The sequence below is a fragment of the Polypterus senegalus genome, chromosome 1 (genome assembly GCF_016835505.1).
Source record: "Polypterus senegalus isolate Bchr_013 chromosome 1, ASM1683550v1, whole genome shotgun sequence".
Lineage (NCBI taxonomy): Eukaryota > Metazoa > Chordata > Cladistia > Polypteriformes > Polypteridae > Polypterus > Polypterus senegalus.
In genome coordinates, this window is record NC_053154.1 from 104,003,613 (window position 1) to 104,031,154 (window position 27,542).

General features: G+C 39.2%; 1 protein-coding gene across 2 annotated transcripts in view; it reads left to right on the forward strand.

The window, feature by feature from the left end:
• The window catches only part of LOC120530671 (core histone macro-H2A.2), a 54,776-nt gene extending 43,537 nt beyond the window's left edge, over positions 1–11,239 (forward strand). For both annotated transcript variants that reach the window (XM_039755099.1, XM_039755093.1), the window contains exons 8-9: positions 6,053–6,227; positions 10,565–11,239. In XM_039755099.1, the coding sequence (XP_039611033.1) occupies positions 6,053–6,227; positions 10,565–10,730 (341 nt within the window). In that variant the 3' untranslated portion in view covers positions 10,731–11,239. The remainder of the gene's footprint in view (positions 1–6,052; positions 6,228–10,564) is intronic.
• Positions 11,240–27,542: the final 16,303 nt, after the last annotated feature.

Here is a 27,542-nt window from a genome sequence, read left to right on the forward strand (position 1 = left end):
AATATAAGATGTCAGACATTCCGATATATAAGATAGGGCGAGATTATTTAAGGCTTTATAAACCATAAGCAGAATTTTAAAGTCAATCCTGAATGACACAGGTAACCAGTGTAGTGACATAAAAAACTGGAGAATTGTGCTGGGATTTTCTTTTCCTGGTTAGGATTCTAGCAGCTGCATTCTACACTAGTTGCAAACGATTTATGTCGTTTTTAGGTATTCCTGAGAGGAGTGCGTTACAGTAATCCAGTCTACTGAAAACAAACACGTGAACTAATTTCTCAGCATCTTTCAGCGATATAAGAGGTCTAACTTTTGCTATGTTTAAGTGAAAAAATGCTGTCCTAGTAATCTGATTAATATGCGATTTAAAATTCAGATTACAGTCAACAGTTACCCCTAAGCTTTTTACCTCTGTCTTGACTTTTAATCCTAATGTATCCATCTTATTTCCAATAGCCTCATTGTATCTGTTATTGCCAATCACTAAGATTTCAGTTTTCTCTTTATTGAGCTTGCGAAAGTTACTATTCATCCATTCAGAAATACAAGTAAGACATTGTGTTAGTGAATCAAGAGAATCGGGGTCATCAGGTGCTATTGATCAATACAGCTGTGTGTCATCAGCATAGCTGTGGTAACTCGCATTATGCCCCGAGATAATCTGACCTAACAGAAGCATGTAGATTGAGAAGAGCAGCGGACCCAGGATAGAGCCTTGTGGAACACCATATAGGATATCCTGTGTCTTTGAGTTGTAATTCCCACAACTAACAAAATTTTCTCCCTGCCAGGGAGCGTGCGTTAACTAAACCCCAAACCCGTCACAACACGAGCAGTGTTAAGTCTCGCGAGAAAGATTTAACCATGCCTGGGGCCAGAAATAAAGGACAAATAATGGTTTTTACAAAAGTTTTAAAGTAAAAATGAAAATAATGCATATGTTACAATTCCCATGAAAATAACAATCTTTTTAAATTGTTTATCCGGTAAACCAAACCCGGGGGTGGGCGAGCAGGGGGCGGAGCCCACTAGTAGTAGTAGTAATAATAATAAATCCACAATGTAGCGGGGCCGCGATAGCTGAACAGCGATATAGCAGGGGATCTCTGTAGGTGCTATACATTGTTGTCTCGCCCCAAACCCAAGATACAGCTCCACAGACACAAGTACCAAGTTAAATAAAAGTATGTTTATTAATCAAAGTACCTTTACAAGCTTCTCTTCCACAAACTCAAAACATCAATGCAATTCTTCCTTTTCTTTTCTTTTTCTCCTCCACTTCTCCACACCGAGAATTGTCCAGCTCCTCTCCTTAATCAGACTCCCCTGGGTGGGGTAAAATGGCACCTTTAATGTGTGACCAGGAATACTACTGGGTCTGGCTCAAGCTTCTTAATTGGGTACTAAGATGCTAAGAAATAAGTCACACAAGTACCCCAGCAGTGCTGTGTATCAGGAGTACAGCTTTCATGTTGCCGTACAGGTGTACAACCGAGAGCTCCACCAGAGGAGTACCCAAAGTATTGGGGAAATGTATGTGAGTCTCATGGCCTCCTGCCTAAGAAAGATGCCAGCAATCAAACTGGTTGGGATGTCTAATCTTTCATGCCCTTCCATTATAAAAGCATCTTGACCATGTAAGGAATCATTGATCCCATCTGGGTTGCCAGCCAACCCACAGTGTCTGGGACAACATACATAAAGTATATTAGAGATAAAAAGACCATAAAGGATTAATCTCTTTGCTTTCTCTGTCAGAGTGTACAAATGCATTATAGCATGCCCTTGTTTCTCTCTGATTTATTTGGAGAAACAACATATTAGTCACAACCTTGTCATCTTGTCAGTGTTTTATAGTCTTAATTTGCTGACATATGCGTCTAGAATTAACTCTATAATAAGTTTCTTAGGAATGTGTCGATCAACTTTCTCTATACAGTATATACTCCATGTGACATCCGAGGCTGTGGCTGTATCATGGTTTTCCTTTATTTAAATTTTTCTGGCATAAGGTAATTTTTGCAGATGTCTTGTGAGACTAGACATGATTCTTAAATGAGAACACACGATCTGGGGACAACTTGATAAAAAGTTTGTTGGGAGTAGCGGTGAAATCCGCAGCTGAAAAGGCTGTCACCGGGGGAGGGAGGGTTTGTAAAAACCTACCCCAATTTTCTCTAGTCCGTGCATTCCTAACATTTGGACTTGCAGTGTCTCATTTCTCCTCATGTATCAGGCAAATACATAAAATAACTGGAAAAATCGGGAGAAAGAAAATTAAATTTATCAAAAATCTTGACACTAAGTGAAAAAAACAAAGGTAAAATTGCTATTATGAATTCTAGAATGCCATACCTGAAGTTTACTGATTAATTTATATATCTAGCTATCATTTATATTGTATATATTTATTTGAAGGCAGAAGTGGACATTAGGTTAAAACAAACACTCTTGCTTCACCCGCCCTAATTTTCGCATTGTTCTTCCAAATACGCTATGTAATGCTGCATTATTTTACTGATCTTTTTGCACCTCACTTCAACAGTCAGACATTTCATAAATTTGGATCGTTAAACTTCTCTTAATTTGTAAAATGTACAGCCAGACCCCTTCAGAATTCAGTGTTTTGTTTTTTTGTTTTTTTTTTTTCCTGTCCCATTTCTCCACACTTTGAGCTGTTTTTCATTCCTCTTGTGCTCTGAAAGTATCATTTTGCATTTGATTCTATCCCATTCACTCATAAATCTGAGATCCCTGACTGCAGTTTAAGGCTAAGACCTTCAGTTTAAAGCAAATGGGAAAATAACTGGCATAATTCAAGTTTTTTTCCTTTTATTATAACACTTTAAAACTCCAACTTGAAAGATGTTTGTCGCTCAACGTACATAGTAGTCCCACAATTGTTCTCCATCTTACATGGCTGCTGGATTGACACATAATGTTTAAAGCAGTGAGTTGTAATTTAAAATATTCAGGCCGCCTTTATTAAAATGTTTTTGCATCTGTAAAGAAGAAAAAAGTAGACAAATTGTGTGGACTCTGACTTGATACTGTAATGATACAGTTTTTCTGGTTGAGTCCACAGGTGCTATGTTTTTTTTTTTTGTTTTTTTTCTGAACGACAAGTCGTCCTTCAATCTGCCTGCCTCTGCCTTGGTTTTTTTTTTTTTTTTTTAAACTTTGCTTGCTGTCATCACCCTGTCGCTATCTTACTCTAACCAATATTCCTCCTAAAACTGCTCTACCTATCTCTGTTTGGCAGCAAGACACGTCACAATATGTTTGCACTACACGACTTCAGCAGACTGTTCCAAGCAGGCCCAACACAACAAGTTTCATAAGTGCTTCATGATTTGCTGATGAATGAATTAAAAAAATAAATCAATAAATAAAATGTAGCAAAGAGCGGTGCTAGTACTGGTAGCTGGTATAGATTTCTGCTTCTTTTCATGGCTACTTTTATGGCTCACTTTTTTTGCAGTTTGTTTATTCTTGCTTTGACTATTGCCATAATAATAAAGTATAAAAAAACACTTTGGATATTTCCTTATTTTTAATTTAACTATTGTAAGCTCGTTTTTATTGGCAAATTTCTTAGTCATATATATGTGCACACGCACACAGTATATCTTAGTACTCTGCAACTATATTCGGGTTTGGCATGTTTGCCAGCACCAATTAGACAGTACAGCTATTACCAAGACAGGTTGAAATCTACGTAATCAATGTAGACCTCAGTAATAACGTTTGCAGTGCACCAAGCAATGCATATCTTTCTATTGTATACCATTTGGTGTGAGATTTGTAAAGTGTTAATGATTGTGAAGTGCTATGTATTGTAATGACAGAGACATAGTAACCGGTTACCACATACAGCACAGTCAGTAGCGGTGCATCCTTCAACTTTACCGCTAGCCCATTGAGGTTGTTGAATGCCAAAGTATAATTGAGTTTTACAGAAAGTTTTATTTTTTTTTCCTTAATTATTAACACAAGTAAAATTATTTCTGTAAACAAAACATATTTAAATGTTTAATTTTAAGTCTTTTTTTTTTTTTTTAGATTTTAGTCTTTTTAAGATTTTTCAGCCATAGGTTTATCCATTGTGACCTTTTCTTGTCTTTCATACCAGTTTAACAAGCTCACTGTTACTACTTTCTGTGAGTTCTGCATTCATGATACATTGTATTGGTTTAGAAATTTCCATCTGAGTGAACTGTCTAATTGTTCTCACTCAATTTTAAGACACATTCTTTAATGGCTTTCTTAAGATGTATGTTTATAGGTGTTTTCTTTTCAGAGAGATAGTGAAAAGTGCCAATTTATCTTGAATAATAAAATTTATAAGGTCCAAGCATAAAGAATTGATGCTGCGTTGAAAGTTGGATGGTGTATTCATTTTACGAACAAAATTCAGAGTCTGTTCCATACTGGAAAGTCGGCTTAGCTGCAAGATTGTATTCTTATCAAAATGGATAGTTTTGTTCTCTTGACATGTTACTGACTGAGATATTGTATTGTATTCTAATCTTAAATATTGGTTGAAAGTCCTATTTTTGTTTCTGTCAAATATTTTGTGTCATAAATCTTTGCAGTTTCTTTAAAGATAAATAATATTTTTAACCGTCCATCTATCTTACCACTTTTAATAAATACATCACATTCTTCATGTCCTATAAATCCAGTTAATGTGTAATAGACTTTTGCAGTTTACTTTACAAAATAGAGCAAATATCTGTATTTGCTATAGGCTATTTTTGTGCATGGCCAGCTCATCCCCTAACCACTGTGTTGATTCTTCTGGTTTGAGTTCTTCACCAACTCAATACTAGACCAGTGACCTCATAAGAGAAGAGTGGAACATCAAACTTCGTCCTGTGTGTCCACCAGCCTTGAAGCTTCTACATGAAAGAGTACTTTTTGCTAATGAAAGATAGAAAACATGACTGTCCCCCTTAACTTGTTGATTCAAAATAGCATTGCTGTGAAGACAGCATTTAGCTCTTCCAAAATCTTAGCACAAGCTGATAGCTTCATCATTTGGTTGCTTTTATTTGGTGGCATTTGCTTAAAAAAAAACTTCTAATATGCTTGTGTATCTCGCACACAATCAGGCAGTGGTGTTTGCACTTGCCAATTAGTTCAACACAACACTGGTAAAGTCATAGCAGTATTAGACAGGTAAATAAGCTAGCTGGAATATGGTCCACAAAGGCACACAAACAAATTTGAGATTAACCAGCTATTTAACTTGACACACTCGCACACATTTGAGTAAAGCAGATATTTTAATAATGGCCAATTAAAGCAGATGGTTGTCCAGTCTTACTGAGCAGTTATTGCACGACATTTCTGATATTCCATAAAAATTTAATTTTGTGTCATTTCCAGCACATACATGTTTAGCTAGCATGTAATAAAAGGCAGGTTCACAGACAACACTCCAAAAAATAAAATGCAGTTGATCGCATTGACTGCATTTAGTCTGCACACATGTAGATGGATTTATGTATGCAGAAGTTCTGAACTGTTCATCATGCCAGCAGCTGAGAAAAGCCATTGTTGATAGCTCAGATACACCCTTGTTTCTTACATAATTCAATTTTAAAGGCAAGCATTCATTTGGGTAAATTATGGGCCTCAATGTTTTTATGCATTACCATGAAATTTAACTTCAGGTTAATTGTATTCTTGATAAATCTCTGTGCTTATATTTTAATAGGGCGATATCTGTAGTCAAGTGTTATTTATTACATTTGTTTTTGGTAAATTTTTGAGAATGGGATTAAGTAAGTCTTAAATGTAAATGACCTTTGTGTTGGCTGTTACATGTTTCCAGCTGTTAGAGAATCAACTTTTAGTTTGACCACATAAAGTGTAATTAGTTTTACCTCTTTATTTTCCATACCTGTTCTTCAGTGTAGTTAAAAACAAACATGTAGATCTATGCATGTATGCATGCCATTTGTCTGATTGCAGGTTAAAGTAACTAATGTGAAATTTATATTTAAATACATTAACACATACATGTATATATTTTTTGTTAAAGCTGCTTTAAGTCAGGCAAATGGACTGGCTGCAAAATTTGTGATTCACTGCAATATTCCTCAGTGGGGTTCAGACAGATGTGAAGAACAACTGGAAAAAACGGTCAAAAACTGTCTGTCAGCTGCTGAGGAGAAGAAACTCAAATCTATTGCTTTTCCCTCATTCCCTAGTGGCAGGTATGTATACAACTATGCTATAACATTACAAAAAACAGCAAAATATAATTTTTCTAACTCCATTTCTAATCTGATATTATAGATGTACGGTTCATGTACAGTGCATCCGGAAAGTATTCACAGCGCATCACTTTTTCCACATTTTGTTATGTTACAGCCTTATTCCAAAATGGATTAAATTAATTTTTTCCTCAGAATTCTACACACAACACCCCATAATGACAACGTGAAAAACATTTACTTGAGGTTTTTGCAAATTTATTAAAAATAAAAAAAACGGAGAAATCACATGTACATAAGTATTCACGGCCTTTGCTCAATACTTTGTCGATGCACTTTTGGCAGCAATTACAGCCTCAAGTCTTTTTGAATATGATGCCACAAGCTTGGCACACCTATCCTTGGCCAGTTGCGCCCATTCCTCTTTGCAGCACCTCTCAAACTCCATCAGGTTGGATGGGAAGCGTCGGTGCACAGCCATTTTAAGATCTCTCCAGAGATGTTCAATCGGATTCAAGTCTGGGCTCTGGCTGGGCCACTCAAGGACATTCACAGAGTTGTCCTGAAGCCACTCCTTTTGATATCTTGGGTGTGTGCTTAGGGTTGTTGTCCTGCTGAAAGATGAACCGTCGCCCCAGTCTGAGGTCAAGAGCGCTCTGGAGCAGGTTTTCATCCAGGATGTCTCAGTACATTGCTGCAGTCTTCTTTCCCTTTATCCTGACTAGTCTCCCAGTACCTGATGCTGAAAAACATCCCCACAGCATGATGCTGCCACCACCATGCTTCACTGTAGGGATAGTATTGGCCTGGTGATGAGCGGTGCCTGGTTTCCTAAATTTGCAAAAACCTCAAGTAAACTTTTTTCACATTGTCATTATGGGGTGTTGTGTGTAGAATTCTGAGGAAAAAAATGAATTTAATCAATTTTGGAATAAGGCTGTAACATAACAAAATGTGGAAAAAGTGATGCGCTGTGAATACTTTCCGGATGTACTGTAGTATCTTATTGTCCTCTTGTAAAGCAGTGAATTGTTTCCAAAGCATTTTAGGCTTCATGTTTTGAGGACATATTTTGCAAATAAAAAAACATGTTTACTACTTTTTGCAGTGTGACAAAAATTTTGCATTTTCCCAAAAAGAACAGAATTTTAAATACATTTCTCTGGCAATAAATAATGGTACTAGATGCTTATAGTTTTGACTGAGCATTTAAAGCTAGTTTCTTTCCGCTAAAAAGCTTTTTACTGTGTTTTTTTTTTTTTCCTAATGTTCATTTTTTGGTTTTTTTTTTTTGTTTGCTTATTCTGTCACTTTCATAGTTCTCAATGCTATTTAACCCATGACCTTCATAGTCACATTAAATACATCCACTATAATTAAAATCATTTAAAAATTAATTTTACTCACTTTATTTTAGCTTGAACGTTATACCTAATAAACTTACCAATGTTTTACGGTTTTTGTTAGATGTAGGTTTCCTATTAGAAGTGTTCTATTTTATGTACTAATCAATTAGTAACGCAAGTAAAGTTCATTTTTATTTATTGTATAAGATGACACAAGACTGCGCAGAATAATGTGCCTCCTTTAAGGATTAAGGTCTTTTTGATGGATTAAGATTGGCTATAACAGTCATGAAATGTATAATATATGCTATCATTATTGAAAATCATTGATAATCATTGATGATGATTTAGAAATCCTTGCTGTAAATGTCTGTGGACATCCAAATGATCTGTGAGGCCTACTGAACTATGAATATGTGAAACCTGGTGAATAGACAGTTGCATTTATGCAAATTCAACATGTAGAAGCCTTACTTTCGGAGCCTCAGATCTTGAAAAAAAAATTTAGATTATACTTACCTGTCCAGTTAATGAAACCATTTTAGATAGTAAATTGAATATGGTATTGCCATATATGCTTGCAGGTAAGAGAGCCATGTTTATTTATTTTTAACATTATTCACTTTGAGTGTATAAAAAGGCCCTAAAACCCCTATACAGAAAGTAAAGAAGAGAGGTACTGTACATGTTATAGAGTAATATCTGAAGCACAAGTCTCTCACTGTAACTCATTCCCAAATTACATAGATAACAGAAGTTATTTCTTATGCGCCCAGCTTCTCCCAATAACCAAATTAATCCAACAGCCAGCAAACTGTATAAAATAAATACTCCATTTGCTGTTACACTATAGGGATCCTTATCTGCCACACATTAAAATTCAAGCCTTGCATTGCATTTTGATATTTATGAATACCAGTGCCAGTTTGCTTAAGTGATAGTTGGCTAACTATTTAATAGATATATAAGTATTTTAAAAGTGTTTTTAGGTGCTAGTATTTATATATTTCATACTGAAAAAGGCCCTTCAATAAATGAGGGTTCTTTAATAAAAAGCCATTGAATTATTTTTTTTTTCCTGTAGTATTGAAAGGCAGAGCACGTAAAATTCCACTAGTATTGGAATGCAAAAATTCTGATACCATCACATCCCTAAATTGGTACTGAAATTTTGACTTTGGTATTGATAACCGCTTTCACAACTCAGTAACAGTACCAAAATGGTTCCCATACAAATGCACTGCTTACTCCTTGATAGCGTAAAGGGTGCGTCCAAGCAGTATGACAGTAGCACAATGTCTTGTGTCAAAGCAATTAGGAGGGTAGCAATTCTGTTCCTCTTGAAGTCTCAATTGCATCGAAGCAGCAAAAGGGTGTTTTTTTTTTTTTTTGAAGTCTTAATCACGTCAAAACATTTTGTCCCCTCCGAGGTCTTTATCACATCAAAGCAATAAGATGCGCCTGGGGGTTGTCCAGGATCTCATCATTAGGTTTGATAAAGCCTGTGGTTTCTTATAAGTCTCCAGCACGTCTAAGCATGTTTTTGCCCAGGTGTAAATGGAAAGCTAACGTTTACTTCCGGTACCAAAAACTCAAAACTGGTTTCTAGTATTGGTATACTATGCAACCGTATTGTACAGTGAAATTCCTACTCTCCAGGCAACATGATAAACACTAGTCTTGGAGCTGTGGAGAGCGGTGTTATTTGGAGTTTGCATGTTTAGATTATTACTTTTTTGGTTCTGCTGGTAGATTGAGTGTGTTTGCTCCCAAGCTTTTGAATGTAGTTCCCTGAACACTGATTATCAAGCACTTCTTGAATTAATACCACTTTACAAATCATGCATGGATTGCTACCCCTCTCCTGGATATATGTTATGGAACAGCCCCATCAACTATTAGGAAAGCAACATTCTGCTCCTTCACATTACCGTGTAAAGAACGGCAGAATTCGTACAATCAAGTAGTATTTCATGTAATTTGTACAATAGTATTGTGTTTATTGTTCTGTGTTCTGATAAAATATTGGGTCGTCATATCAGTTTAAGAGGTAGCTATTGGGCCTTTCTGTGGCAATTTTTTCTATAATCAAGTACATAATGTTGGTATTGTTCACTTGCCAATGATATACAAAAGTAATGGTACTTTGTCTTACTCTGCAGACACGCTGTGATCCACGGCAGAAATCAACTGTATAGTAAACTTCATCCTGTTTGACTTTTAGTAAATTTCTTTTTAGTTCAGTATTGATTTTATAAAATTCTCATTGTTATAATCCTTTTAGAATAGTTTTTTTTAATGATATTAACTGAACTTGAATGTAAGATTTATCAGCTATCCAATGAGCATGTGTCCAGTTGAGTTTGAGAACCAGTTTCACAAGGTTTACCGCCTCCACATTGTCTCGGTTCAAATCTGAGGTGTGTGTAACGTGAGATTGAAAATTGATGGAAGGTTTCCTATCTTTATCTCTCAATCCCACTGCTGTAGTTGTACAATCAAAAAATATTTGTAAAATTCAGAGTCATTTACGAGGCTGTTTGAAGATCACAAGATTAATTTATTAAAATGCTAAAATATTTTAATATTCTTTTACATTGCAACCAGCTTGTCTCTTCCTCTTCTAAAAACGCACCATGTTTCATTTAAAATTTCATCAGTGTCTACATGAAGATAATGGAAACTGCAAACTAATTCTGAAGTGAATTTACTGCTTTAGAAAGATATAAGGAAAAAGACATTGTCATGAGACAATTAAAATTTATTCAAATGGTGAATTTTGATACAAGTAGACAAACTTTGTAACATTGTAATATTTTTCTCCTATCAAAGAGCCAGAGTGCTTATATGTTTTATATAATGCTTTTTTTCTGTGTTAAACTTTTTTTGATTGGTGATACATTTAAGTCATAGCCTGTGCTCACTCACTGCTTTGATCCAAACAATGAAACGTTGTTAACCTTTCTCCTCCTACTCTTTCTCTTTCTCCAGAAATGGTTTCCCTAAGCAGACAGCGGCACAGCTGATCTTAAAAGCAATCTCTAGTCACTTTGTGTCCTCGACATCTTCCTCCCTGAAGAACATCTACTTTGTTTTGTTTGACAGCGAGAGTATTGGAATCTATGTACAGGAAATGGCAAAGCTAGACACCAAGTGAAGCAGTTCAGTATGAATTTGTGTGTTTTTGTTTTTAAAGTAAAATCATCAAGATTTAACTGAATGATCACAATTGAAGAGGATTGATTTGTGTAGAAGATTCACCATAATGTGTGGCTTTTTTTAAAAGTTGGTAGCTTTTGTCAGGAAAGGTATGTTTGATGTGTGAATGTACTTGTATGCCTTTTGATTACTATGAACTGTTTTATAGTCTCTGAGAAAAGAGAGTCAGAGTTCATTTGGATTTTAAATTCAACATTGTATTTTTTTCCTTCAGCAAGAATTTTAGCAAAGGAAGCATATGTTACCTAATACAAGAAAACCCTGGAAATTTTTATTTTATTTTGGTTTTACAATTTATTACATTCCATGTACAAAGAAAAAGTCTAAAAGAAGTCTGTTTTATCTGTTTTATCCCCAAAAATATTCTTAGTAGTTTCTGATACCATTAGTTTACTAAAAAAAAGTGTGTCTTACATTCTGCTCTGAAATAAAAACAGATGTTTGGCACTCCAGTTTGTTTTGCGTTTTGTTTAAAGATTAATTGTGAGAACAATGAAATTGTGTGTGACTGTATTTGTTTGAATGTTGGAGGAAAACCTAAATACTCCCAGTACCCACTGTGCCACCCTTCCACCTGATTATTATCACGATGATATAAAAGTTAGTGTGAATCAGTATTTTTATGCATGTCTACGGTATTTAAATGAAATTATAAGAAACATGGGGGCAGAAAGAAGGCAGTCAGCTGGACCTGACCATCACACACTGTATTTTGCTAATTTGAGAGTCTTTCCTTTTTCTCTTAACAGTCAGGCTTCACTATAGTTCACATCTCAAATGTACTTTAAATTATAAAAAGCTCCATCTTGGTGAGCCAATGCATTTTTTTCTTTTAAGGCAGAATACAATATCTGCCATCACAGTGGCTCACAGTATTCGTTTCTCATACATATATTTTCTGTCTCTCTTTGTAAGCTTATTGTAACATGAGTAGTTGTGCTGGCACACAAATTTATTTTAAGTTCTCAGATCCTGAAAAGAATGAAAATGTGTGTTTGGCTGATTATTTTCAGAAGCTCAGATAATAAAGATGCATATAGAGATTGCTTATTGCAAGATTTGAAAATGTTAGAAATAATTGAATTGTGTGATGCTCAAAGTGTGTCAGAGTAAGAAACAGAAGGCTCACCAACTATGGAAAGACCTAGTATGTTGCATCTTTCAAGTTTTCAGCAAATTGAGAAAATGTCAACCCCATTAATTAATCTTTTTCCTGAGCTTCACCTACACAATTTTTTTTTTTTTTTTTCACGAATCAACAACACCTGCTATTTAAATCACATAGTCGCAACATTTAAATCACGTGATCATAATCTGATGCTTTCATTGGTACTGTGTACATACTAGCTTCTTCCATCGTGCTATGACTGGAATGAAGACATTTTTGGCCATCATCACTACCTTATAACATCAGGAAAGAGCTAGTAACTCCAAAAACTAAAAAAAAAAAAAACAACTCAATTTTGGGAAAAAAAAATGGCACCACATTTTTCCATTGCACGTGAGGTTGACACAACAGCAGAGCATTTTCAGTATTTCACGAGATGGCAAAATTATAAATTGACAATTCTTATTTCAAGATGACCTCTAAACTATGCGTAAAAGTGGGTCACGTGACAGGGTTACTGCTTTTAAACGTGCCAAAGGGCGTCATGTACAGGAAGTTGCTGACTCTGCAGATGCATCAAAGCGTCCTGTGGTGTGCATCACAGTCAACCACTAATTGTCATCAGACCTGAGGTAAGAAGATATGGTGCTCACAGATAGGAACAGCAAACCACTTTTCCACCAGTCAAGAATGGCTGCAGTCAGCCAGCGCAGGTCCACAACAAGCCATTTCCAAACACTCAGAAGGGAACTGCATGTTATGAATATGTGGAGCAGAGTCCTGCAGAAGAGGCCCTTGCAAAGAGAGCCATAACACTGCACTGTTACAGTGCTCTTGTCTTCTGGCCACTGGACTTGCAGTGATTTTACTGTATACTGTGTAGCAGTAGGGGGCGCTATCGCTCCCTTGAACCCTCAGGTACCACGCCAAACACCAGGTAAAAGTGCTACAATAGTTATTTTTATTATAATAATTAAGTGCACCAAGCACCCTCCACTCTACACTACTCATAAATAACAATAATAACCAATCCTCCAACTCCCAGACGTGTTGCCCTCCTACCACTCAGCTCAGCTCGCCGTCTGGGAGCACCCACAGTCCTTTTATATTCCCTGACCCAGAAGTGTTCTCAATCCCCAGTCCATGTGATCCTGTATCACTTCTGGGTCAGGTAAAAACTTCTTTTTTTCCACCCCAGAAGCCTGTCGCTCTTCCTCTGACGAACTTCGGGGTTAAAGTGCAAATAAGGCTCTCCAAGCCTCCCTAGAGTGGCTCCTGGTGGCCCCCACGGTATTCAGCAGGGCTGTCCATAAAAACTACAATGTCCATGAGGCTCTGCTGGAATTCGAAGACCTTCCATGCCGCTTGGAGGGCTCCCTCTGGGGGTATTGGCCGGGATACAACGCCGGCCATGGACCACAACTGGTTTCATGTTTCCAAGTGTCTTGAGTGGTTAAAGCAGATTTATTGTTAGTTATGAAGATTTCTTTTTTTGTTAAGAACTCTTGCAAGCTAAAGGCTTCGACTTGCTGAATCATGTATTTAAAAGGCACAGTGTTGACGCACATCATATAGTTTACTTGGCTGCTGAGCTCACAGTATTATTAGTTACAGTATGTCTGTCTTATTGAAATTTTGAAAGGATAGGATTGGTTATCATTTGTACTTTCCAAATGGCATCACTGTTAAAATCACCAGCAATTTACAGGAATCAACTGGGTGTTTTTTTTTTTCCTCCCACAATAAAATACTGCATTGAAAAATGTTTTGTGTAATCGCAGCAGAGTAAGCCATCATCTGTCATAAGACAGCAAATTACAATACTGTAAAATGATATGTGGACTGGTCTGTGTTGCATTGTGGGACATTTTCTGTTTGTGTATGGTAAGATGACAGTTGAAGGTGGCTCCAAAGACATCAATGGAGACTTGCTTGATATCCTACAAACATCAGAATGTTTCATTCACACTGACAACCACAGCGACAAAGTGTAAGTGACCAAGTAGTGAGGTGGACAGCAGAAGAGGAATTTAGGCACCTACAAAACTCAACCTGATGCAAGTTTTGGGGAAAATAAGCAAACGCATTTTGTACCAGATGGTACACATTGGCCGGCCCCAGACGGGTTAGAACAGGGACCTTTACTCAGTTGGGTGGTCAGTGCAAGAGAAGGATTGAGGTAGATGACAGCTTCAGAGTACTTCTCTCCTGGTGACATCTATGGGCTTGAATACCCAGCCAGGTACCCACAGGGCATACTGGAAATTGAAGGCCCTATTGCATTCCATGGGAGAAGCCAGGGGATGCTGTAGGGATTTTTAATTTCTATTTTTGAAGACCGCTACCTGACCTGGAAGTGCAGTCGCCAGGCTGTGTCCTAGCACCACAAGTATTCCTGGGTCGAAGATAAAAGGAGCCACTCCGTGTTACCCTGGTGTGTTGGAATCAGGAGTGGAGGATGGACAGAGCATACCTGGGAGAAGTGAAGAAAAAAAAGAGAGATGTAAGAAGAGTTGTTGGTGTTACTGTATAAGAACTACTAAAGAAGCCTTGCTGAGGTATTTGTGTTTAGCAAGCCTTTTTGAACCTGGGATTTGTGTCACTGTGTTTGTGTCTGGGGTTTTGTGATGCTGCTATACCCCCTACAGGTCACAAGTGAAAAAAAAAAATCCTGTAAAAATATATTACATTAACTGTATTTTCACAGTCAAAAAACTGTAATACAATAAATGAGTAAAACAATGAGTTTTAAATAGGTAAATGCACATAAACGTATATTTAAGCAGTCAGTATCAATTGTTTCAATAACCAACAATTGCAGTATTGCTGTAAAGTCACACTGGCACAGAAAACTACATTTGCATAAACTAAGTATATTTGCATAAGGTCTGCTTCCAATTTAGCCTCACTATAAATTGTTCCTGGTGACCTCCACATCTTTGCACCACAAGAAACAAAAGCTTAAAATATGGCTAGCAAACTGATTGCCTGTGTGTGATGAACCTGCAGCATACCCAGCATCACAAAAGCAACCATTCCTTTTTTTCACCAGCTAACTTGGAAAAATAAATGACTAGACATTAAATTTTATCAATGGATTAAAATGGTCTGTATTTCTGTCGGATGGTAAATTAATGTGGTTAATTGCTAGTCATTCTGTTTTTTTTTGTTTTTTTTTTAGATTTGTTTTAACTAAAATCATTTTACACTAAATTACTGGCTACAAAATTACAGTACTATTACAGTTAACGTAAAAAAAATCAGGAAATTCTTGTATTTCAACAGCAGCATACTGCCCTTAATTTTGTGGCTCACTTTACTGTGAAGTTCCTGTATAGTATCATAGTTTTGTTGTAATATACAGTAACACAATACTGTAAAAGCAATGTAGTAATTTCCTGTAATTTTATAAAAAAAAAAAATTTACAGTGTACTGTACTTTCATGGCTTTAGAGAGTAATATGAAAGTGACATGATTAGTAATATGACTACCTTTCCCAGGAAGTATGAGGGCTGATTGAAAAGTAACAACTGCCCTGTTTCCTCTTTAAGGGAGGACAGACATGGGAATGCTCTGTAGGTGTTTGTGAACCTGTAGTCGACCTGCTGTATTCTACAGTGTCCTGTCACAGCATGTGCAAGCACCTCGTATGTGTCATCATGGCGAATGACGAAGACATTCTTGTGAGAATACACCAGAGGTTTGTTATTGAATTCTGCATTAAACTTGGGAAGAGTTGTAATAAAACTCTTGATATGTTACAGCAACCATGCAGTAATAAAAACGATTAGCCGTGCTGCTGTTTTTCAGTGATGGAAACAGTTTAAGGTCGGAAACACACAAGTGAATGATGAAGTGTATTTCAGGAGGACATCCTGTATGGGTATGGATGTCAACATTGCCAAGGTTAACAAACTGTTTCAAGAACTCAGACATCACAATCGAGGTTAAGTAATCGGGAATCCCCTCCGACATTTGTTCTTGCAACGATTCATTAGCCTTTCTTTAAACTGCTTCCATCACCAAAATACAGCACCATAGCCAATCATTTCATCACCATATGTTTGCCATAACATTTCAGGAGTTTCATTTCCATTCTTCCCAAGCTTAATGAGAAATTCAATCACACACTTCTGTTGTACTCTCACAGGAATGTCTTCTTCATCTACCATGATACCACACACAAGGTGTTTCAGTTCGCTGTGACAGAACACAGAAGAATATGGCATTCCAACTGCAGGTTCACACACGTCGATGTATGACGTTCACAAACACCTGCACAGCGTTCCCACGTCTACCTCCCTGGAAGAGAAGCAGGGACAGTGTTGTTACTTTTTCAATCGGCCCTTGTAATTTGAAATTTGTAAAAGATTACATTCTTTGAGCAGCTACCCGATGACTATTTATGACAGAGTTACAGCATTGTGGATCACTACAACTTTAAGGCAAAGAAGGAAAATAAATAATTGTTGCTTATGGAAAGACGCTTCCAAACAAACAGATGTCTGTCACAGCTTTCTTGCAATGGTCTTGTTAATCTGATTTTTAACAGTATGAATTTAAAAGTAACCTAGTCAATGTCCCACCATTGAACGTTCGTAAGCACATTTGCCTTTGGTCTATAATGTGTTTAACTCTGGCCTGTCAAGCCTGTTTATTTAAGTTTTACACTGAAGAATCAATGTTTGCCCAAACCACTTTACTATTACAATACCGCCATATCTTGCTTTTCACAAATTCATACTAACAATGCTTTCTCAGTTACCACAATTAATGCTATAAAATTACAAGTCGTCTTTTACTTAATAGCTGAATGATGTCTGAGGAACAAAGACATAAAACACAGAGCGTATCTTCTTTCTTTTGCTGTGATAAAAAGTGCCTCATGGGTGCAATCTTAACAGTTGATCCCTATGTCAGTTTATTGAAGAAAGAGGCTTTTTATCAGTTTTGATTGGCTCAGAAAAAATATCTGGTTTCTTAACAGCTTGTTACAAAATACACAAATATTAAATTAAAGCCTTCCAGATATGCAAGTCTGCTGCTAGAAAGCAAGATGCTTGGTTAATTGATGTATTTAACAGTCATTGCTTACATGAGTTCTTTTTTTGTGACTTACTCTTTAATAGCAAAGGCAGGGGTGTTTTCAACGACGTATCACGCAGCTACTCATTTACAGCACATTCAAAGATGGCAATCTCTTCTTCAACTACTTCTGTTCTCAAGAAGCAGCTTATTATGTGCATCCTGCATGAATGCTTAGATTTTATTTCTTCATTTATTTACACTAGCTGTTTTTTTGTCACCTCTAATGCAGCTGTTTTCAACACAATATTGCATTAGTTAGTCAAAATTGAATTCAAAAGATAAGCATTTTTACCTGTTAGGTCCTGGGCAGGAATTAAATCAGGAATGGGTTCCAGTCCATCGCATGGCACACTCTTGTACACACCCATACACACTCAATTTAGGGTTGCCAATTACCCTAATGTGCCACTCTTTGGAAGGTGACAGGAAAACCTATGCAGACAGGGTTAGGCTTAGGGTTAGGGTTCAATCTTAGTGATGTGGAACGTAAGGTAAGCAGGATCACTAAACAGATCTGAACATGTCGAAGTCAAAAAAAATATGCAAAAGTATTACAGGGGATGAATAAAATAACAGAACCAATACAGTATATTAATATCAAGGACCTAATCAGGAACAGAACGACTCTTTGCCTTCAGGACTGCTTCTTGAAATGTTGTCAACCAAGTTCTGAACTGTGTAGTAGTGGACGAAAGGCATCCAGTTCTTTGACAGATGAAGGGATTGGAAATCTGTGCCACTATCTGCACTTTATAACTTCCCAAAAAGGTTCATTGATGTTTAGATTTAATGATTAGGGAACCCATGGAAGACATTTCAATTAATCCAGATGTTCACAAAACCACTCTTGCATCAGTCTAGCATTGTGTTCATACTGTTACAGATCCTTCACCAAGTTTAACATTTGCCAACAGACATTGTGGATTGAGGAAATCCTATGGTTTTCTCCAAAAGGGGTGCAAGATGACTCCACAAACCGTATTAACTTTTTTGTGTTGCTCAGGAGGTCTGTGCTCCTTACACTAGATCACGTGTCCTTGTGCATTAAACTTAGATCCAAGAATTTTCTGAACCCTAGAATAAATTCCAAGTTTGTGAAGCTCCTGATGTATAGGTTTTGTGGAGACTTCCTCAGAGAGGTTCTTATTCAGTTCTGTGGTAATCTTTGATGATATACTTTTGTGGCATTTAGCGAATCTCCCGTGAAATGTCCCTTTATTCCTGTCTCAGTGAGCTTCAACTTACAATCACAGATTCTCTTCGCTGATACAGTTTGTCCATTGTGATGGATGGCCGGCCGTTTATCCTGGCCAATACCCCAAGCCGCCAGGTGAAGCCCTCCTTGCAGTATGGAGGTCCCCAGAAGGCCAGCAGGGCATCATGGACATTGTAGTTTTTATACACAGCCCTGCTGGATGCCAAGGGAGCCACTAGGGGATGCTGCAGGAAGGAATAACGGGTATTTCCCCTACGCCCCAGAAGCACACGTGGACAAGAGGAATGACGTGCTTCCGGGGTGAAGAAAAGGACTTGTACCTGACCCGGAAGTGATTGAGAGTCACATGGTCTAGGGATTGGGAACACTTCCGGGTAAGGATATATAAAAGGACTACAGGAGCTCCCAGACGGCGAGCTGAGCTGGGTGGAAGGGTTGGCAATGCGTCTGGGAGTTGGAGGATTGATTTATTATATTTGTAATTCTGTTTGTGTTTGTATGAGTATAGTGGAGGAGAAGGTGCTTTGTGCACTGTGGCAATTAAATAAAGTCAACTTGTGGACTTTTACCTGGTGTCTGGAGTCGTGGACAGGGGTTCAAGGGAGCTCTATGGTCCCAATCTGTCACACCATGTTTAGCATATTTTGTTATTATTATTTTGAGACTGTTGTCCATGATATAAATTTGCAAGTTTTCTAATACTAATGGACCTAGAGTTTGACCACCAATTATTTACTGTCTTTATAACTCTGCTTGTTGCTTTGAGCATTCACATGTTTTAAAGTGCACACAAACACTGCTGAAGCCACTCACCATTGCAGTTGTATTTGTGTGCCTTGCAGTTTCTTTTATTTTACAGGTAATACTTTGTTTTATATCAAGGGGATTAAGAAGGTGGGATTCATGAAAGAATGAGATTATTAACAGGCATCATAATGCATTGTGAAAATATTCATATCCAGAGATAAGCATATTGCCATTATTTTTGCTTGAGATAACTGCTATTTATTTCTTTATGTGCATTTGACAATAATGAACTTATACACCTTTGATGCATACTGTAAATATAATATGGCTAAATGCTAAATTACAAATCTTGTTTATGTTATTGAAGCCCCTTTACTGTTTAGTTGAGTTTCAACACACAGATGCTGCAGTGGGTTCGCTTCCCGGGTCCTCTCTGCATGCACAGTGCATTGAGTAGTGAGGAAAGCGCTATATAAAAGTAAGGCATTATTATTAACACAATATAATAATAGTTTGTCCCCATGTCAGTAAATTCTGATTTCTGTCTGCACTCTCAGTTTATGTAAGGTATAGTGTTGTCGCCTGTGCAAAGCCTCAACTTAGTGAAAATTTCATTTTTTTTTCTCCTTTTTTAGCCTTCCTATCAGTGCTCTTCACATCTCTATATATATAAAATCCAACGTCTGTTGGATTGGAGAGAGCTACTTAACGGATTTAGATCAGGCTTTTTTCTATAATTTGTTTGAACATTCTGGTTGATTTTGTGACTTCTCTCATCATGTTAAGTATCATAGTTCACTTGCAGGAGCGATATATTTGCACTAATCCAAGACAGAGGCTGCAGGCTGAGGGGAGCGGGTCAAGTGTGACGTCAGGACTGGGGAGCCAAGCGGGGCCCTCCTCACTGTCCTGTTTCACTACTACGTGGGCAGAGCCACGGGTCACGGATAGTTTTTAATACATACTACTCAGAACCCAAGTTATCTCATTCTAAAATCTGCATTATCCCAAAAGTGAGAAAATCAAGTTTAAAGATTCCGATGTGTTCCATTCTTACACATTAATAAACAAGCACTGCGAGCACACAACATGGTTGCTGCTGTGACAGTTAATGACATAATCAGTTGGTCGGTGTTCTTATTTTGATCCATAATGTGTTTCATTTTCTTATGTAACTTGTAGGGCTCTGCATGCAAAGCTGTGCAATAAAAAGTTCATTGTATTTCCATTAATTTTGAATGTCAGTACTAGATTACTTAAATAATATTTGGGTAACTACTTAAAGGCTATAGCATATTTTAAACCTGTTGTTACTATTAGTATTTATATGTTTTTTACTGTGTAACAGAATAAAAGCGCAACATGTTTCACTAGAACAATGGAGTTACATAAATAAAAATCAAGCATTGAACCATTGTTTGAATTTTTATTTGTTCATATATAGCTTTTTTTCAATGATTGAGAGTATGTTGAAATGGATTCCTGTTATTGCCATAGAAGTGAATGGCTATTGAGTTTTATTAAATGTTGTTCGTATTGGTATTGATTGCAAAAATTCTGGAATCATGACATCCCTACATTGGAGGATCACTAAATGACATCAGAAAAGCTAAATATTGAATGCATTTGCTTTGTCTAGGCCTTTGATTCAGCCTCCATCTTTATATCCTCCAATGTGTTCAGTAAGAGATCAAAGTCTAAAGCATCGTTTTCGCCTCACAGTTAGACCAGAATCCAAAAAGTAAAAAATGGAATTGTTAGTATCTTACCTAAGTTACCATTTCAGACATTTCAGAACAGATATTGTTGATGTTCTCCTGAGTGTTGAGTTCAAATAAAATGTCTCCCTGGAGTCACTGTATCCAAAGTTGAAGCTAATGTTGTAACGTTGGTCCGTTCCGAAATCATCCCACAAAACAATATTTGCATACTTTAGAGATTTAGGTGTGCTGTGCCCATTGCCATGAGATATCACATTCAGTGAAAATGCTATTTTACAAATAACTTATGTTTGTTTCAAGGCTTAAATATTTCTCATGTTCAGAATATTGTTTGAAGTTCACATTCTTAATATTAGTTGAGGTAGAAAAAAACACAGTTTTTGCTCTTGATCAGTATTTTTATTTTCTTGTATACGAAGTATAGGGAAAGTATTGTAATTGTCCAAAAATTCAATGTTGAGATTTTGATGAATCTCAGCATTTTAGACCTCCCTAACTTTCTCGTATACAAAATATAGGAAAAGTATTGGAATCCTTCAAAAATTAGAATTCTATCAACTTTAGGGCTATTTCTGCTAACTGGAAGTGGTACTTTACATTTTATTTTTTTCTGTCATTTTATTCCTTTAAAATATCCAGAAATGTATATTTAGTACGTGTACCCTACTGGAGCACTTGTTCCCTGGGATTGTGTTCTTTATTGATGCAGAGTAGACTTGAGCCATACATATCGCTTTAGTGACCATGACAGAAATAATCAGACAACAGCAATATGGTATAGAAAGAGATATATGTATTTAACTTGAACTTCCATTCCCAAAAGTACAATGCATAATTTTTTATATATGCATATTGAACTGGAGTGAAGGCAACAGAACAGTACAGTCATCACAGCCAGTTCTTTAGCGAGGAATACTGACCTCTATACACCCAGATCTGGCAGAATGTTTGGCAGCATAGAGATTTCTCAATGGTTTCTTCCCAGTACAAATACTCTCACGTTTTGCATAATTAGTCAACTTTTATATAAACCTTGCCAAGTATGGGTGACTGCCACCTGAGCTGTGCTTTTTCCGACTAACATAGAATGTTCTTGATCTTTCACATCTTCTACATACCACGGCCTTGACCAAATATAGATCAGCAGACATCAGTAGTTCTAAAAGAGCCTGCCTGTGTGCCCTTCGCATGTTTCTGTCCATTTTCCTGGCCAGTTTACCCTGTCCGTTGGTGTGGGTGGCTTCAAATTTAGAATAAACTTCACCGATTACAGTTGTACACTTCAAACCTAGTACTACAGTAGGTTAGAACGATGTCTATTTATTGTCCAAAAGAGAGAAAGTTGTTGTTTAATTGTGTTTTTACAGAAATATGCAAGGTCAGGTTGATCCATTCATTCTCTTGCCCAGGTAACAGTCAGCAATTGATAAAAGAGTACACACCTTTTCTTTATTGAAATAAAAAAAAAGTGCCACAATTTTCTTGAGAGTACAAAGCCATAAAACTACAAGGAACTAGTTAAGGAGCCTCTTCTCCTCCGTCTCAACATGTGGGTGTGTCATGTCTTCAAAAATCCATTTTCCATACACTAATTTGGATTTTTTTTTTTCCTGGAGAACACAGGAGCTTTCTGTGATGAACATGGGGAGAGATTCCACCAGGACAAATGGAGAGACATTATGGAGTGAAAGTGAAGTGAGTCTATGTTAGTAGACATCTGCTGGACATTCCACTGTTAAATTTAGAGGATTGTGAAATGGAAAAAACGACCTAATATTAAACACCCCTGGGGCACACAGCTGCACTGTTGCACATGTACCCACACCTACACCCACCGGGCCTGAGCACATGGTTTTACTTTTTAAAGTGCATACTGCCATAGATCCTTAAATGCGCTTTACCACAAATGTGCACAAAGCTCTTTCTTTTTATCCTTTAACACAGGTGATAAACTTCCCATCACTCATGCCAAACCTGTGAAACTACGCCCTCCAGCCACTAGGAGCAGCGCAATGGCAATGAATCTCGTAATGTGATGGTGCCCATAAACAAAACAAAGTGATGTCATGGTAGTGCAAAAAAAAATTAACAAAATAAAATATGCTTGTTTCCAGAAGCTGCCAATAACAACATTATTTCAAACTACTTCCAACTAGAATATGGTATTCAACAATGATGCCCCCTATCAACATTGCTCTTTGCGATCGTCATTGAGACAGGATTGTTCCATGGTATCAAAAATAAATAAATACACGTAAAACATTTGCAAAACATTTTTTTTACACTTTTAATAATTTTTTAAAATGTAATACCCATAACACATCTAAGCCTTGATATCTATTTATCCATCAATCCATTTTCTAACTCAGTTATCCGGTTCTAGGCTGTGGAAAGCTGGTTCCTGCCCCTGCCACAGCAAATGTGAGGTGATAATCAACTCCACCTCCTCGAATCGCCACCTGACCTCTTCGAATCGCCACCTTATCGTGGTGGAGGGGTTTGTGTGTCCCAATGATCCTAGGAGCTCTGTTGTTCGGGGCTTTATGCCCCTGGTAGGGCCACCCAAGGCAAACTGGTCCTAGGTAAGGGATGAGACAAAGAGTGGTTCAATAGACCTTCTATGATGAATACAAAATTTGGACACCGTTTTCCCTCGCCCAGATGCGGGTCAATGGGGTCCCTCTCTGGAGCCAGGCCTGGAGGTGGGGCTTGATGGCGAGCGCCTGGTGGCCAGGCCTGCATGGGAGGGGCCAAGGAGGTCGGGTGCAGTGTGAGTTGGGTGGTGGTCGAAGGCGGGGACCTTGGCGGTCCGAACCTCAAGTACAGAAGCTGGCTCTTGGGACTTGGAATGTCACCTCTCTGAAGGGGAAGGAGCCTGAGCTAGTGTGCGAGGTCAGGCTCACCTCAACGCACAGCTTGGACTCTTGAACCAATCTACTTGAGAGGGACTGGACTCTCTACCACTCTGGAGTTGCCACTGGTGAGAGGCGCCGAGCGGGTGTGGGCATACTTATTGCCCCCCAACTTGGAGCCTGCACATTGGGGTTTACTCCGGTGGACGAGAGGGAAGCCTCCCTCTGCCTTCGGGTGGGGGGACGGGTCCTAATTGTTGTTTGTACATATGTGCCGAACAGCAGTTTGGAGTACCCACCCTTTTTGGAGTCCCTGGAGGGGGTGCTAGAGGGCATACCTTCTGGGGACTCCCTCATACTGCTGGGAGACTTCAATGCTCACGTGGGCAATGATAGTGAGACCTGGAAGGGCGTGATTGGGAGGAATGGCCCCCCTGATCTAAACCCGAGTGGTGTTTTGTTATTGGACTTCTGTGCTCATCACAGATTGTCCATAACGAATACCATGTTCAAGCATAGGGGCGTTCATATGTGCACTTGGCACCAGGACACCCTAGGCCTCAGTTCGATGATCGATTTTGTGGTCGTGTCGTCGGACTTGCAGCCACATGTCTTGGACACTCGGGTGAAGAGAAGGGCAGAGCTGTCAACTGATCACGACCTGGTGGTGAGTTAGCGTCGATGGTGGGGGAGGATGACGGTCAGGCCTGGTAGGCCCAAATGTGTTGTGAGGGTCTGTTGGGAATGTCTGGCAGAGTTCCCTGTCAGAAGTAGCTTCAACTCCCACCTTCGACCACATCCCGAGGGAGGTGGGGGACATTGAGTCCAAATGGGCCATGTTCCGTGCCTCAATTGTTGAGGCGGCTGACCGGAGCTGTGGCCGTAAGGTGGTCGGTGCCTGTCGTGGCAGCAATACCCGATTCCGTTGGTGGACACCGGCAATGATGGATGCCGTCAAGCTGAAGAAGGAGTCCTACCGGACCCTTTTGTCCTGTGGGACTCTGGAGGCAGCAAATAGGTGCCGACAGGCCAAGCAGAATATGGCTTCGGTGGTTGCTGAGGCAAAAACTCGGGCATGGGAGGAGTTTGGAGAGGCCATGGAGAATGAGTTTCGGACGGCTTCGAGGAGATTCTGGTCCACCGTCCGGCATCTCAGGAGGGGGAAGCAGTGCAGTGTCAACGCTGTATATGGTTGGGATGGTGCATTGCTGACCTCAACTCGGGACATTGTGGGTCGGTGGGGGGAGTACTTCGAAGACCTCCTCAATCCCACGAACATGCCTTCCAATGAGGAAGCAGAGCCTGGGGACTCAGAGGTGAGCTCCACCATCTCTGGGGCAGAGGTCACCGAGGTGGTCAAAAAACTCCTTGGTGGCAGGGCCCCAGGGGTGGATGAGATACGCCCAGAGTTCCTCAAGGCTCTGGATGTTGTAGGACTGTCTTGGTTTACACGTCTCTGCAACATCGCATGGACATTGGGGACAGTGCCTCTGGATTGGCAGACTGGGGTGGTGGTCCCCCTCTTTAGAAAGGGGGACCGGAGGGTGTGTTCCAACTGCAGAGAGATCACATTCCTCAGCCTCCCTGGAAAAGTCTATTTGGGGGTACTGGAAAGGAGGGTCTGTCGGATAGTCGAACCTCGGATTCAGGAGGAACAGTGTGGTTTTCGTCCTGGTCGCAGAACAGTGGACCAGCTCTACACCCTTAGCAGGGTCCTGGAGGGTGCATGGGAATTTGCCCAACCAGTCTACATGTGTTTTGTGTTCTTGGAACAGGCGTTTGACCATTTCCCTTGGGGAATCCTGTCAGGGGTGCTCTGGCAGTATGGGTACTCCTGATAAGAGCTGTTCGGTCCCTGTACAACCGGTGTCAGAGCTTGGTCCGCATTGCCAGCAGTAAGTCGAGCCCGTTTCCAGTGAAAGTTGGACTCCGCCAGGGTTGCCCTTTGTCACTGATTATGTTCATAACTTTTATGGACAGAATTTCTAGGTGCAGCCAGGGTGTTGAGGGGGTCCGGTTTGGTGGACTCAGGATTGTGTCACTGCTTTTTGCAGTTGATGTTGTCCTGTTTGCTTCATCAGGCCGTGATCTTCAGCTCTTTCTGAATCGGTTCGCAGCTGAGTGTGAAGCGGCTGGGATGGGAATCAGCATCTCCAAATCCATGGTCCTCAGCTGGAAAAGGGTTGATTGCCCTCTCTCATGGTTGGAGGCGAGATCCTTTTCCAAGTGGAGGAGTTCAAGTATCTCGGGGTCTTGTTCACAAGTGAGGGAAGAATGGAGCGTGAGATCGACAGGCGGATCGGTGCTGCATCCGCAGTGATGCGGGCTCTGCATCGTCTGAAGTGATGAAAAAGTAGCTGAGCCGTAAGGCAAAGCTCTCAATTTACCAGTCGATCTACGTTCCTACTCTCACCTATGGTCATGAGCTATGGGTAGTGACCGAAAGAACGAGATCACGAATACAAGCAGCTGAAATGAGTTTCCTCCACATGGTGTCTGGGCTTTCCCTTTAAGATAAGGTGAGAAGCTCAGTCATCCGGGAGGAGCTCAGAGTAGAGCCACTGCTACTCCGCATCGAGAGGAGTCAGATGAGGTAGCTCAGGCATCTGATCAGGATGCCTCCCTTGTGAGGTGTTCCGGGAGGAGGCCCCAGGGAAGACCCAGGACACACTCGAGGGACAATGTCTCCCGGCTGGCCTAGGAACGCCTCGGGCTTCTCCCGGAAGACCTAGAAGAAGTGGCCAGGGACAGGGAAGTCTGGGCCTCTCTGCTTAAGCTGCTGCCCCAGTGACCTGACCTCGGATAAGTGGAAGAGGATGGATGGATGGATGGATGGATGAATGGATGGATGGATAATCAGCTCTGGACAGGCCATCAGTTTATCACAGAGCACACAACCATTCATTTATATTGAACAGATTTAAATAACTCTAAATATGTCTTTGGTGTGTGGGCACAAAAACAAATGCATGCATCCCACTGCACACAGGCTGCATCCAGGCTGGCAATTTGATTCAGGGGCTGTAGGCAGCAATGCTAACCACTGCTTCACTGTGCTGCCCTAGCATTAATACTGTCACAAACAGGAGGGTATACAAGACGCACCTGGACAGAGTACTATACACAATTACAGTTTGCTCTTCTTCAAACCAAATATCTGACAAACGTTTTACTTTACATGACATGCTAGGTTGACTCAAGAACAAGCTAGCTTTGTTGCATTTCCAAAAGAATATCATCATGGAGTAAACATACAGTATAAATTTACAAAATGCAAGTAGACATTTTTGGCAAACTCTCAAATATCCATGCAAAGGCAAAAAGTTGTTCTTACTGGATCTTAGGCTGAATCATCAGATGGTAGGCTGAGGAGTGTGTTCCCACAATAATTGGATTACACCTTCACATCTGTCTTTTTTTACTTAAATTCACTTTTTCAAATGTTCACACAACATTAAGAAGAATATTATCCAAAACAAGAAAAGCTTTATTAAACTGCAATGTCAACAGAAATGGAGCCAGTCCTAATCAATGCTTCCAGCATTGTCTCTACTGAAGTGGGCAATCTCAGGAACTTCTTAAATGTGCTTCTTTCACTTCTTGATAAATCTTCATTTTTGGCCAAAATTACCTCCTTTGCTGAAAACAGTCTGGGTAATGTCCTTTCATCCCTTCTTAACTTGTTAAATGATTTACTTGAACTTCTTTGAGGGATCCCAAAGTGATTCTCCATAGACTTGTCAAACTCCGGCTGCACGCAAGCTTTTGCTTTGGCTGCTGTTATGCTCCCCAGACAGCAAAATAATGTAGTGTGGGATATGTGATCACTCAGGCAATTAATTATTATTACAATGCTGGTAATTAATTAAAACAATCAACAAGACTCCCCTCCAAGGGATACCAGTTCACATTGAGTGAGGAATCTCTGTTTTTGGTAGACAGTAGAATTCTTGGCCAGGAAGCAGGAAATGTGAAAAGATTGGTACAATTTATGAACAAAGCTTATAAATCAGAGAA